The sequence below is a fragment of the Phoenix dactylifera genome, chromosome 10 (assembly GCF_051530095.1).
Source record: "Phoenix dactylifera cultivar Ajwa chromosome 10, Ajwa_hap1_PhDact_Kaust_v1.1, whole genome shotgun sequence".
In the NCBI taxonomy this organism is placed as follows: domain Eukaryota; kingdom Viridiplantae; phylum Streptophyta; class Magnoliopsida; order Arecales; family Arecaceae; genus Phoenix; species Phoenix dactylifera.
Genome location: NC_143199.1, coordinates 23,307,942 through 23,322,312, shown reverse-complemented (window position 1 = coordinate 23,322,312; position 14,371 = coordinate 23,307,942). Strand labels below are relative to the sequence as shown.

At 41.6% G+C, this 14,371-nt stretch overlaps 1 protein-coding gene across 3 annotated transcripts; it reads left to right on the top strand.

Moving 5' to 3' along the window:
* Positions 1-4,827: 4,827 nt before the first annotated feature.
* On the top strand, positions 4,828-12,522 carry LOC103721746 (uncharacterized). 3 transcript variants are annotated; one of them, XM_008812069.6, is made up of 27 exons: positions 4,828-5,176; positions 5,257-5,419; positions 5,541-5,612; positions 5,751-5,822; positions 5,902-5,973; positions 6,069-6,140; positions 6,333-6,404; positions 6,493-6,564; positions 6,670-6,741; positions 6,821-6,889; positions 7,693-7,764; positions 8,445-8,516; positions 8,605-8,676; positions 8,753-8,824; positions 8,930-9,001; positions 9,118-9,189; positions 9,595-9,666; positions 9,802-9,873; positions 10,011-10,082; positions 10,201-10,272; positions 10,372-10,443; positions 10,528-10,599; positions 10,721-10,794; positions 10,873-11,004; positions 11,095-11,433; positions 11,512-11,882; positions 11,997-12,522. In XM_008812069.6, the coding sequence occupies exons 1-27, from the start codon at positions 5,077-5,079 to the stop codon at positions 12,342-12,344; spliced, it is 2,964 nt and encodes a 987-aa protein (XP_008810291.4). In that variant the 5' UTR covers positions 4,828-5,076; the 3' UTR covers positions 12,345-12,522. The 3 variants fall into 3 exon arrangements, with proteins under 3 accessions (XP_008810291.4, XP_038971528.3, XP_088561701.2); XM_039115600.3 differs by having other exon boundaries at positions 4,877-5,176; positions 10,697-10,794; XM_088705575.2 differs by having other exon boundaries at positions 4,877-5,176; positions 10,873-11,433.
* Positions 12,523-14,371: the final 1,849 nt, after the last annotated feature.

Below are 14,371 nucleotides of genomic sequence, written 5' to 3'. Positions count from 1 at the left end.
GCAAGGCGTCGTTTCCCTCCCTCTTAGGATTTTTTTGCTATTGAGTCTTCGGGTTTATCCAGGGGCATTGTAGTGGTGTGGAGGTTGGGCTTTGTCACCTTCAACATTTTTCATAAGTGTAACCAGCAAGCTATTATGGTAATTATTGAAGGTAATGGCAATCCTTGGTAGTTATCTGCTGTGCATGCCAGTACGGATTACAGGGTGTGTCGAGAGCTTTGGAGCGAGGTATCGTGCATGATCTAGTAGGAAATTCCTTTCTTAGTGGTCGGAGACTTTAATTGTATTGACAGGCTAACCAAGAAGCAAGGGGGAAAGTGCTCTTAGGCAAGACTGAGGTTATGGAGTTCTAGAGCTTCATTTCTACCAACGAACTTGTGGATTTAGGATTCACTGGGTCAAGGTTCACTTGGTATAACAACCGGCAGAGGCGAGCGAGAGTTTAGGAGAGGATCGATAAGGCCTTCACTATGGTGGGGTGGATCCAGCGCTTTCCGAACTTCCATGTTCAACACATGGCTCACATTGGATTGGACCATATCTCGATCCTCATCAGCATCGTCGCCGCCATCCCTCATCAAACCCCCTTTTGCTTCGAGAATGTTTGGTTGTCATACCCGCGCTCCTAGGATATTGTCAAGGAGGTCTGGAGTACAGCGGTCAGGGGAATGTGATATATCAAGCTACTCACAAGCTCAAGCTACTCAAAGGTGGACTAGAGAAGAGGTTGGGGACATCACTAGAAGGCTGGAGGAGACTAAAGGTTCCATTGCCTCATTCCAAGCTAAGGTGGAGAGGGATGGAGAACTTTTGCCTAGGGACTTGACCAAACTTTATGCACAACTGTCCATGTATTACTTGCTTTTGCACCAATAGGAGACCTTCTCACGGTAGAAGTTCTAGGTGTAGTAAATTTTGGAGGATGACCAGAATATCAAATTCTTCTATCAGTCGACTATTACTAGAAGATAGAGAAATAGGATCCAGAGCATTAGAGATAGTGGTGGCTAGTGAGTGAGGATGCAGGGAGCATTTGCCAAGAGTTGATGTATTTTTTCAGATTGAGATGGACATGCCAGCAGGAGAGTGATAATCCATCCTTTGGCCCCATGCCTAAGGGAAGAGTCTCGGAGTCGAGAATGATGATCTCATTAGGCCGATTACGATCAGAGATATTCATGAGGCCGTCTGGTCTACGGCTGAAGACAAAGCTTCTGGGCCAGTGGTTTTCCTCTTCAATTCTTCAGGAGATACTGGCCTATCGTCCAACATGAAGTGGTGGCTTTTATTCAGTAGTTCTTTTATACATCTGTAATGCCTCAAGAATGGAAGAGAACTTTTGTTACTTTGATTCCCAAGAGATTGGATGCTACTGAGTTGGGCCATTACAGGCCTATTAGTCTGTGCTCTACCTTATACAAGGTCATTGCAAGGGTATTGGTAGCCAGATTCAGAGAAATTCTTTCCAGACTTATTAGGTTAGAGTAGGAGGCCTTTGTGGGAGGCAGGAGCATATTTGATAATATTTTGATAATATGGGAGTTTATGCAAGACCTATAGAGAACACAGGGTCGACGGAGCCTAATGGGAGTCAAGCTAGATATGGAGTACGCCTATGACCGAATGACCTAGAGCTTTCTGTCCTCCTCCTTGGCGAGCTTTGGATTCCACGAGGTGTGAATCCAGTGGATTATGGGTTGCATTCAGGATCCGACCTTTGCCATTTTGGTGAATGACAAGCCTACAACGTTCTTCCACTCTACTATCAGCCTTCGGCAAGGTTTTTCTCTGTCCCCTTATCTTGTTATTATTTGTACTGACTTCCTCTTTGGAGCTCTCTAGGCTACCACGACGTCGCAGGATCTTGAGGCCTACAGGCCCACATCGCTCGCCGAGCTAATCTCTCATCTTCTCTTTATGGATGATTACTTGCTAACCAGATTCTCACATCACTCTACTGCTTTGCATCTGGTTAGTGGGTCAACCTATCCAAATTCGTTGTCCTCTTCAGTCCGAAGACCAAGCAGCAGCTCTGGATTGGCATCAGGGAGTTCTTGGGTATGGATAAGCAAGATGGCAGCTGGAAATACCTAGGTGTCCCCATTACTGGGAGGAGATTACAAGCGATAGAGTGCAGCGAGATCGAGCAGGGCATCGAGCAGAGGCTGGAGGGGTGGCAAGCGAGAGAGTTCTCCATGATGAGTAGAGTGACTCTAGTCGGATCGGTACTTAATTCAATCCGATCTATTTGATGACTCACACAACCATGCCTAGGTCTCTGCTTGTGAAGGTGGAGCATTTGTTCAGGAACTGTATTTCGGGTGAGCACGATGGCAAGAGAGGACTTTATCTTGTAGCTTAGGAGATAGTCTGTCAGCCCCATGACCGTAGGGTTGGGTATCTGCTCTTTGCTAACGAGGGAGGTTATGGCAGCCAGACATGTGGCTTGATTCTTGCTTGAGCCGAATAATTTATGGAGCTCCTTGATGAAGGCCAAGTATGGTGACCAAACTTCGACGACTGACTCTTAGGCTGATCACCGTAGCTCTTTCATTTGGCGAGAGATGTGCTCTCATGCCCCGGAGGTGTTGGCCCAAATTCAGTGGACAGTTGGGGATGGCCAGTCGATTGATGTGGTCAACGACTCTTGGGTATTGGATATTCCTATTCGATTATGACCCAGGATGGTTGATGTAGAGAGCTCTATCCTCAAAGTGTGTGACCTCAAAGTGTGATGATGTTCGAGTCCGACGTATGTTTGGGGACCAGTTAGCGAAGAGGATCCTAGCCATTCTCGTGCCTCGGAGAGGAGGACCTGATAGTAGGATCCGGAGTTTGACTTGCAGATCTAGGGTGAGCAAATGGGGTTCGTGTCTCCAGCCCACTTGTGATTGGTGCAGGGAGGAGGAGGAGACCATCGAGCACGTATTGTTCAGCTATCTAAGAGCGACCTAGGTGTGGCAGGTGGCAACTAGAGGTTCTCACAGACTTTAACCTTGGTGGTATCCTTTCTTGATTATCTAGAGGGATCCATCAGCAGATCGGTCACGATTTTTTGGGGGCGTTATTGCCGCCTATGCTACATATCACACATGGCTTGACAGAAACGCTAGAACCTTTAAGGGACAGAGGCAGAGCTTGAGGACCATGGCAGCTAGGGCGGTTATGTTGGCATAGGAGTTCATTCAGACACAGGCTATCAGAGGTTCTGGAACAGTTAGGGACATCAGGGCCCCCACTCAGCTCTTGGAGCTACTTGGACGATTCTCCGCTTTTGGGAGCCCTCATCCTCGAGCTTCCACATGGTGAACTTCGACGGAAGTATATATGAAGAGGAGGGTCGAGGAGATGCTAGTTTTGTGATCAGTGACACTGACTGTAGACTGATCGTAGCTGGGGTGAGCCGACTCTATGATAATTCTATTTTAGGAGCCAAGCTTAGAGCTGCTTGGAAAGAAAACGCCTATGTGTGGGTTAGGTTGGAGGCCGAGCACATCTATTTGGAAGGTGATTCAGCTACTGTGATCAAGTGGATTCAGAGCTGTGTAAGAGTAGGGGATGAGTACTCACTACTACAGGACATCAGAGACCTCCTAAGGGACTATGTGGCCTTCCAGGTTTTTTATGCTTATCGTGAGGCAAACAGTGCAGCTAATTGGGTTACCTCGTTCATTGCACAGCACTTCGACGGCTGGATTTGTGAGAGCTACGAGAGTGCTCCACCTTCTTTTCATTATCTTTTTTTTCTGACTTTCTTCGATGTATTCATGTTAGAAGGGTATGATATATCCGACTTACCAAAAAAAAACACCATTTATACTTACATCCAATAATATGAAAAACTAGACTTATCTTCTCTTGATTTATTTTTATCAAATATTTTGACTCATAATTTAACAAAATATTAATCAAATCATTAATTTTTAAAAAAATCCAAATGCAACATTAAAAAAAATCTTTTAAAATGACTAAAATAATTTTATTTAATATAACAGCCATCAAAGGACATCAAAAAAAAAAAAAGTATGTATCCTTTTTATTTAAAGGTACTTTTGATTTTTTAAATAAAATAAATAGATTCACTAATGCTTTTAATTTAGGCAAAGTAAGTGTGTAGGTTTTATAAATTACTGCATATAAGTATAATAACCATAAATTTGGTAGGATTTCATAATTTACTCTAAATAATAATAGCCAATCATAATCTAAAGCATCTCAGGAAAGCACGAATAATATTTTCAATCATACTAGTCGTTAGCATATTACGTGAGTCTACACCATACCGAGATGCTACCCTCCATAGTCTCCATGAGGGTCTCTCTCTCTCTCTCTCTCCGTGGTGCAGTCAGCAGCACCTTCATTCTTTCCATTGACCAATAGTACTTATTTTACCCGGGAGAGCAATTCCGCCAAGGAGACCAGTGTACATTTCGGTGGTTCACCCACAGTGGCACATCATTTACCTACTATGGATGTAATGCTCTTCCTCGCAGCAGTTTCAAATAAAAAGCCATTCCGGTTCAGTGCTTTGTTTGCGGACACTGTGCTTCCCAAGGCCGTCCTGCCTCCCGGTACTAATGGCTCCGAATCATGGTTCTTTGTCAAAGCAAAAAAAAAAAAATCATGGTTCTTTTCTACGATACTTAACGGAAATTACTAAACTTTTATTTTTACAAAGGATTTGTATCACTAAGAAAGTTCTCTGACGAGGTTACGAGCAACAAAAACAAAAGAAAAGTATAGATGCTAATACTAGTACTAGTATTAGCAGTAGTAGGTTGGTAGGGACTGCAAAAGATATAATGGAGGCTCTCTGCGGCCAGCCGTACCCTGGGCCTGGGTCTAGAGATAGAGAGAGCGGCTGTGGTGACCCCCCCACGCGAAATGAACAGTCACGTCGCTGTCGCCACCGCCATTTTGGTGCTTACGGCCTTCGCCTCCCTGCGCCTTTCCCGTTTCGGCAATTCCCCATCCCTCTTCCTTATCCCCCCGCTCTCCTCCTCGTTGAGTTGAGAATGTAGAACACTCCAATGCTACTTCTCTCTCTGTGATCTCTGGTGTTGTCTTGAGCTTGGAATGGCAATGGAAGAGAGGAGGAAGGAGATGCTACGTTTGTTGGTTTCAATGGCGTTTCTGTTGGCCTTCTTCCCGGCCGTTTCCTCGTTCTCAGATGAAGGTCTTCGTTAGTTCTCTCTTTCGCTTTTTTTTTTTGTTGGAAAAAAAAATCTTAACGGCTAGTTTTGGTGGTGGCTTCAGGGAGGGCTTTGATGGCGCTGAAGGCGTCGTTCAGCAACGTGGTCAACGTGCTGCTGGACTGGAACCCCGTCGCAGCCGGCGGCGACGCCAACCGCAGCAGCGACGACCACTGCGCCTGGAGAGGCGTCGTCTGCGACAGCCTCACCTCCGCCGTCGTTTCCCTGTATCCCCCCCCGTCCTTCTCTTCCTCATATTCTTCGCGTTGCGTTAATTCCCTTCTATTGTCCTTTTTTATTAATACTTTTTTGTTGGGTGTGTGTGTGTGTGTGTGTTCTGGGGTGAAGGAACTTATCGAATCTAAACCTGGGAGGGGAGATCTCGCCCGCGGTCGGGGAGCTGAAGAGCTTGCAATCCATGTATGTCTTCTTTTATTCACTTTAAACGCCCTGCCTACTATTTTAATATTACCGGACCCCTTCGCTTCCCCACTTCTTGAACCGAGTTTCTTCATTAATATGTACCTAAATCTTACTTTATTTGTTGGTGGGGTGCAGAGATTTGAAGGGGAACAAGCTTACAGGTCAAATCCCGGACGAGATTGGGGATTGCGTGTCTCTAAAACACCTGTACTACTAGAAACTAGTCCTTTCATTTGGTGTTCTTAGCTTACCCATCGTTTGTAAATATTGTGTGGCAAATTTGTAGGGATTTATCTGGGAATGCACTCTATGGGGATATTCCCTTTTCGATATCCAAGCTGAAGCAGCTCGAGGAATTGTAAGCTGACCGCTGCGAATAATTTTATCTATATTTGCTGTTTTTTTTGAAGAAAATAAGAGTCCTTTGTTTAGCTAATGGATATTTCAATGCAGGAACCTGAAGAACAACCAGCTGACAGGCCCCATTCCTTCAACATTATCCCAAATTCCAAACCTCAAAACTCTGTGAGTATTTTTGTTTTGTTTTGTTTTGCTGTTTTTCTTTTGTTCTTTTGCTGCTCTTTAGACTGTCTTGGTGATTCCATTTTCTTCTCTTTTTTATTTTTTTTGGGTGTATGGTTTATATCTTCTGTTTCTTTGACATAATCTTTAGACATTAAGTGAAGTTTTTGGACTTGGTGTTGCCAATCTGGACAGGGACTTAGCCCAGAACCAGCTTACTGGAGACATACCTCGGCTTATTTACTGGAATGAAGTGCTGCAGTACCTGTGAGCACTTAACAGTCCTTTGTAGCTAAACGGTTTTCATCAGAAACCATTTTCTGCTGCTAATTGAGATGCTGGTGTTTCTTTTCAGAGGCTTACGGGGTAATTCGCTCTCTGGAACTTTGTCGCCGGACATGTGCCAATTGACCGGCCTGTGGTATTTGTATGTGATTGCTGCCTTTGATGCATTTGTTCGTGTTGCTGATTTTGATTCCTCAATTTGTTGACCTTCTGGTCATATTAATTCATGTTTGTATCCTTAATGCAGTGATGTAAGGGGCAATAACCTCACAGGAACCATTCCAGATAGCATAGGCAACTGTACCAGTTTTGAGATCTTGTATGCTAATTCTGCTGTAAGTTTGCTTCTTCTTATAGAAGAATGGAATTGGTTATTTAATCTTGTTCCTGAATAACAGGGATATATCATACAATCAAATCACGGGAGAGATTCCTTACAATATTGGTTTCCTGCAAGTAGCTACACTGTAAGTATATTCCTACCTTTTTGGATGTACTTTTATGAGTTGGATAAAAAAGAGAACTGGTTGTTCCTTGGTGGCATTTTCATTTTAAAGAATAAGCTTTAAATGCTCATTTAGTGCACTGGTTCTGTTCACGTGAAAGGTGTTATAGGATTAATATATGACTTCTTGCATAGAAATTCGTGTCAATAGCTGCTAAAGCTGTGGATGTTCACTTCTCCCATCTATTGAGTGCACAATTGTGTATAATAAATTGTGTTATTTATCTGCACCTCGTGCCTTTTCTTTGCACAATTTCTTAGATTGCAATGGATGGGAAAGTTTGCTGAAAACAGATCTCTGATTAATTTGTTCTCTTATCTGCAGTCACAAGTGCAGTTTTTGGGAGCAATTTGGCTGAAAACAAAGATCCAAAATTCTTAAATATCCTGAGAAGTCTGGATAGAAATTGGATATATAATACATTAATACTAGAAGTATTAACAGAACTAAAGAATGTCATACTGTTTAGGTATCTGTATTTTTATTCATCTGAAAACAAGGATGGAAGTGATATGGATGGTGAGCTGTAAACATAGTAAATACACCACGATCATTGGCAGCACAGAACACCATTGGCTTGCAATTTTTGAGTGATTCTTGAAATATTTGTGAATGAATAATTAATAAATAAAAATAAAAAAGTTGAAAAAATTTGAGAATTTTCAATGATTCAGAGTCTATCATTACTGTACTCATTTTTTCATGTATTGTGATAATTTTGGGACTAATCACTCGTCCATTCATTGTCTATATTCTGATTGTAGGTCCCTTCAAGGAAATAGACTCACAGGGAAGATTCCGGAGGTGATTGGCCTCATGCAAGCTCTTGCAGTATTGTAAGCAGACATTACTTTTTCTTTCCTAATTCATTTTCCATATTATATTTCTTTTGCTGCCTTAACGAGTCTTTTTGGACCATATTGCTTGGGACATTACTGACTAACATATCTCCAAATCCTCCTGCACATTGCCAAAATGTTAACAATGAATCACTATAACATTTTTCTTTCTAATTAACTGGAGCTTAAATTTAATGTACCCACAAAATTATATATAATGTAGGTATGACTTGGGCACTACTAACTATTGAATATTCATATAAACAGTAAGTTGGCATTCACACATGCGAGAAAGCCTAACCTGTAAGAAAAGAATCTCAACTAGTTGTCTGTTAAAGTGTATCAGCAGATACATGTTAGCTGGAAGCTGTTATATTTGTTGCTCTTGTAGAATAGAATCAGTTACATTCTAATCAATGAACAACAGTTTGGTTCTGCTTGGTATGTTACCAAGTGCTTGTCATGCTACAAGTTCCAGACTTGCTCTGTTCCCCTGTTCTTTACAAGATTTCAAGTACTTAATCTTTTTTGAACTTGCAAGTTATGAGCTATATTAAGGTCATTCATCATATTTAGCAACCTAATGGTTGCTGATATGCTTCATATGTAAAGTCAGTGTTGCAGATTGGTTTTTGAGTGTAGTCACCATGACATGTGCGATCTGCTTTTATTTTCAGGGATTTAAGTGAAAATGAACTGGTTGGAACCATTCCACCAATACTTGGCAATCTGTCCTACACGGGCAAGCTGTGAGTTTTGATCAGTTACTCTTGCTTTATGTATGCAAAGCTTACTGTGCTGTTTTATAAACTCCTTTTCATGACGTCTGTCTCCCAGGTACTTACATGGAAACAAGCTTACCGGACCAATCCCTCCTGAGTTGGGAAACATGACAAAACTTAGCTATCTGTGAGGGCCTTTTCCTGTGTTACAGTCAGTTCTTCATTAACTTTGTGTATACTTGCTAATCTTATCAATTGTACAGGCAACTAAATGACAACAAGCTAGTAGGTACTATTCCAGCTGAGCTTGGAAAACTTGAAGAGCTGTTTGAATTGTGAGAATTTGTGGCATTATAGCTCATTTAAAATCCTTGAAATGCTTTTGGAAACAATATCTGTACATGGTCAGGTATTTACCAATTTCAGTATCTCTGTAACAGGAATCTTGCCAATAACAACCTTGAGGGTCCAATTCCTCAGAATATCAGCTCCTGTACTGCGTTGAATAAATTGTGAGGTTTCTTTGTGGCATGAATTATTGTTTTTGTAATGTTGGAGTATTGGATATTTGTGGCTTGAATTATTTTTTTGGATATCTGTAATGCTGGATATTTGTGGTGTTTTTCAGTAATGTGCATGGTAATAGGTTGAATGGTTCGATCCCATTGCAGTTTCAGAAGTTAGAGAGCCTGACCTATTTGTAAGTTCCATCTATGAAACTTCCCCATTAAATAAAAATACTATTTACACTTAATCAGAATGAACACTAATAGAGATACTGTTTCTACAATAAGCTCAAACACAAGCATTTGGTATTAGCAAGGTCCACCGTCTCGGTATCGGACCCCGTATCAGTGCCACACTAGTACTGTGTCGATATGATATGGTACGAAATCTTTTCGGCGTACCAAGTGTCAGTACGTCTCCCATATCAAGTATGATACAGTATGGCCCATACCGTCTGGTTCGGATCGGTACGACCAATCATGGGTATTAGTATATTTGAGCTAATATCTTGAGCTGATTTGTGAGCCACTCTGTACAGCCCACCACCCCCTTTACGAAGCTTCAAATGCTTATGATCTTCATTCTGTCAAAATTGCAGGAACTTCTCATCAAACAACTTTAAGGGCAAAGTTCCCTGGGAATTAGGCCGAATTATCAATCTTGATACCCTGTAAGAGATTACTGCTTTTCTGATGTCTGAAGTGTTTGTTAAAATTAGCCATCTTAAGTGTGTTCTGTCACGCCCCGGGTCCATTATTCTCACATGTTCATCCCCCCCCCCTCTTTCCTCATCTTCTTACTATAGGGATCTATCCAACAATCATTTTTCCGGTCCCATTCCTGATTCTATTGGTGATCTGGAGCACCTTCTTGAGCTGTAAGTCAGAGACTAGACTGTTTCTTTAAGTTGTAAGATGTTTTGTATGTGGTTTCAGATTTTAGCTTAATAGTGTTCTTGACAGAGTCCATGCTGCACTCAGTCTCATTCTTATTATTGCTACCTCAAAATTGCAGGAACCTAAGTAGAAATAATCTCGGTGGGCCCCTCCCAGCTGAATTTGGAAATCTGCGTAGTGTTCAAACCATGTAAGTATGAAGTCATGTCTTCGCACAGTTATTATTGATTATCTTCTAATCATGCTTTAACAGCAGTAGGTACGAAATGTTGTTTTTTAGTTGCTTAAATGAATTCAAACTTCTGTAGTGATATATCTTGCAACAAGCTGTCTGGTCCAATTCCTGAAGAACTGGGACAGTTGCAGAACATCGATACTTTGTAAGTCCAAATCCATTTTTGTCTTTTTTATTTTTGTATTCATGTGAAGAACTTGTTCTCCTCCAGTCAAATGTTTATACCCTGTCGAGTTGCCTTCAGGATTCTAAACAACAACGATCTATATGGAGAGATACCGGTTCAGTTGACCAATTGCTTCAGCCTATCTTCCTTGTAAGTTTATCATTCTTGTTCTCTTTGCTTCAAAGACTATGAAAAGTATTTACTTGCATGATTGGGCATTTGATCTGTATTCAGGAACCTTTCATTTAATAACTTCTCGGGAGATGTTCCTCTCTCCAAGAACTTTTCAAGGTTTCCTCGAGAAAGGTATCTAAATAATTTAGTGCTCTCTCTCTCTATAACAAAGAAAAAGAGAAAAAGAAAATCCGACTTCTTTCTTCTCATCACAGTTATGATTTTCCAGAATATTAATATTATCTGCCTTCAGTTTCCTAGGAAATCCAATGTTGTGCGGAAACTGGTTGGGATCCTCTTGTGGACAAGATCTTCATGGATCCAAAGGTATTCTCGACTCCAAACTATGATTATCATATTTTGCATCATCTCCCATTGATTATTTAACTCGATGGTTTTCTGCAGTCACCATTTCTCGAGCTGCTGTTGTCTGCATTACGCTAGGCTGTGTTACACTGCTATCAATGATGTTAGTGGCAATATACAAGTCTAGTCAACCAAAGCAGTTCATTAAAGGATCAAACCGAACTGTGCAAGGCATGTATCTTCCATCTCTCTTTAGTTTGTCAGCATACACTGTTATCCTTTGTGCAATGTTCGTAATTTACCATAGCATTCTCTGTTCAGGTGCTCCAAAACTTGTAGTTCTCAGAATGGACATGGCAATTCATACATATGAAGATATCATGAGGATCACAGAAAACTTGAGTGAGAAATATATTATTGGCTATGGTGCTTCAAGCACGGTCTATAAATGTGTACTCAAGAATTCTAAGCCTATTGCTATTAAGCGGCTTTACAGTCAGTATCCTCATAATCTTCGTGAATTTGAGACTGAACTGGAAACCATTGGAAGCATCAGACATAGAAATCTCGTCAGCTTACATGGCTACTCACTTTCCCCACATGGAAACCTTCTGTTCTATGATTACATGGAAAATGGCTCACTATGGGATCTTCTCCATGGTTTGGACATCTAGTTTCCTTATTATTCTCATCTGCTTTCATGATTTATACATCATTAATTACTTCTATTTATTTCAGGCCCATCAAAAAAAGTGAAGCTTGACTGGGACACGCGCCTTAAAATAGCAGTCGGTGCTGCCCAGGGCCTAACCTATCTTCACCATGATTGTAACCCCAGAATCATTCATCGGGATGTGAAGTCCTCCAACATCCTTCTTGATGAGAACTTTGAGGCACATCTCTCAGATTTTGGCATAGCCAAATGCATCCCATCTGCCAAAACTCATGCATCAACATATGTGCTGGGCACAATTGGCTACATTGATCCGGAGTATGCTCGCACCTCCAGGCTGAATGAGAAATCTGATGTTTATAGCTTTGGCATTGTTCTTTTGGAGCTACTCACTGGGAAGAAGGCTGTCGACAATGATTCTAACTTGCACCAACTGGTCAGTTATCCAGATTTGCACCTTCTGAACCATCTATCTTCATGTTGTTTTAATTCGATAACGGTGCCATCGTTCTAATTAGCTACTCGTTTATTTGCTGTTCTTAACATTCAGATACTCTCAAAGGCAGATGACAACACGGTAATGGAGGCGGTGGACTCGGAAGTGTCGGTCACCTGCATGGATATGAGGCTTGTCAGAAAGGCATTCCAGCTCGCATTGCTGTGCACAAAGAGGCATCCATCCGATAGGCCTACCATGCATGAGGTCGCTCGAGTGCTGGTTTCTTTGCTGCCTGCACCGAGCCTGAAGCCCGGCCTGGTGCCACCAAAGGCAGTGGACTACAAACACTATCTGGATGCTGGTCCAGATGTAAAGATTAAAGGGAGCCACGGCGACAGCTCATCAGATGGGCAGTGGTTTGTGAGATTTGGCGAAGTCATTTCAATGAATACTCTGTGACAGTGGATGAAAGTTTTTGTCCTGCTGAAAGTAAAAAGATGGTCTCAGTGTATTTTTGATGTTTTGATGGTAACTGTGGGAACACACATGCATCCTTCATGAGGATGGGGGTTTTGAACTTTAAGCTTGTTAAGATCTCAGATGGATAGCCTTGGAAACTTAAAGCACTTATTTGGCATCTGTTTGTGTTATGTTAGGTGTACACTGTTTGAATGTGCATGTACAATCTCGTGAATCCCTTCAATACCCCATGAATCCCCCATTTAAAGCAGTTGAGCAGTGAAGACTCTCCCCATGCCTCCAGTGAAATGGCTTCCTGTGGGTCCACTTGGCTCTGCAGGGTGGTCCTGAGGGCAACATTTATGCGAGTGTTGTGGAATGGATGGGATGGGGATGGCAAATTGCTTGGATAAATGGAGAACTGCTATATGTGAAGTTGGGTACAGTGCAGAAGACAAGGAAGAGTTGGAGTAGCAGCTGGAGTTAATGTGGTGGTTCTTAGCAGGATCTAGTATTAATCGGAGACTGAGTTACGAATTCACCATATTTGCTTTTGTATAAAATAAACTCGCCGAAACTCTTCTGCAGACTGCAACTGGATTATGCAGTGAGTTTGAAGTCAAAGGAGACCCTTGCTTAAATATCAATGAGCATTTCTCTGCGATTGGCTATATAATAATTGCCAACAAGAAGCCTCTCATCGCTCAAGCTAAGCTCTATGCCAATGAAGACAAACTACTAGTTTTCAGGATACTTCTAGTGCAATTTTACTGGAGTCTACATATTTAGCATTGATTGAATGCAGTCTGGTTGTCATACAAGGTAATACAAATAACTTCGAACACAACATATATTTGCATCATTTCACACCATGTTACCACATATTTCTTAAGTGAGTGCTGCCTCCTCAACCTCTTCAGCTAGGGGTTGTCATTCTGCATTCATTGACTCCATGACTTTGGTTTTTTCACCCACTTCTGACCTTTGTCAAGGAGCATACTGTAGACAATGTAGCAATGCAAAATAATCTCCCTACTTGGTTGCATCTAGCCTCTTGACTATCACCTAATCTTATGCGATCTAACCTAAACCTTGCTACACAATCTTACTCAATCATGCCTGATCATATCTGATCTGCCTTGATCCTACCTAATCCAACCATTGCTAATCCTACTCAATCCAACCAAAGCCTAGATACCCTATCCTACCCAATATTACCTGATCATACCTGATTCAATTTGATCTTACCTGATCCTATTCCTATCTTCCAGACCCTAGCCTAATCCAAGTCCAAATAGCCTAACCCCAAGGCCAAATACAATACATGTGGTGCGGACACGAGCACTGGACCGCCTGTTACGTGGAGCCATGGTCATCACAGGAAGATAGTCCAGCCAATTTCGTTGTGGCTGAATTAATTTTATGTTATTTTATTTTATTTATTTTATGTTGACCGGGCTTGTTTGTATATTGTCATTTTATGGTCTTTTTGGATTGTTTTCTTTGTAGGGGTCTTTTTATTATTTCTTGATCCTATATATATGGGTTCATGCACTTGTCTAGGGTTAACGAATGATTGAATGAAATTAGCCTCTTTTTCTCTGAAACTCTGGTGCGAAGCTATGGCCAGAGCCAGGTGAGAAGCCTAGTTCTTCTTCCTTCGCTTCTCTTCTCTTCTTCTTCCTTTTTCCTTCACCCCCTGCAGTTGTCCCGCATCAACATGAACATAAAAGACCTAAAAACCTACATTTGCATCTAAATTGGATTCAACATAATATAGCCTTAGGCTAAAACTAATTTTCATAGCTACACCAAAATCACCCTTGATATCCTCACCCCCCTTTTTACCATAGGTGCACAACATAAAGATATTCCAGCACATGGGGTATTCATCTTGCCATAACCACCCTTTTAGCCTTCATCAACACCTCTCTTAGGATCACTTGTCTTTAAATGTGTCAAGTGACACCCTAGTTCCCTCCACCCCATTTTTTGTCACATTATTCGATGACTAACTTGATCCCTCA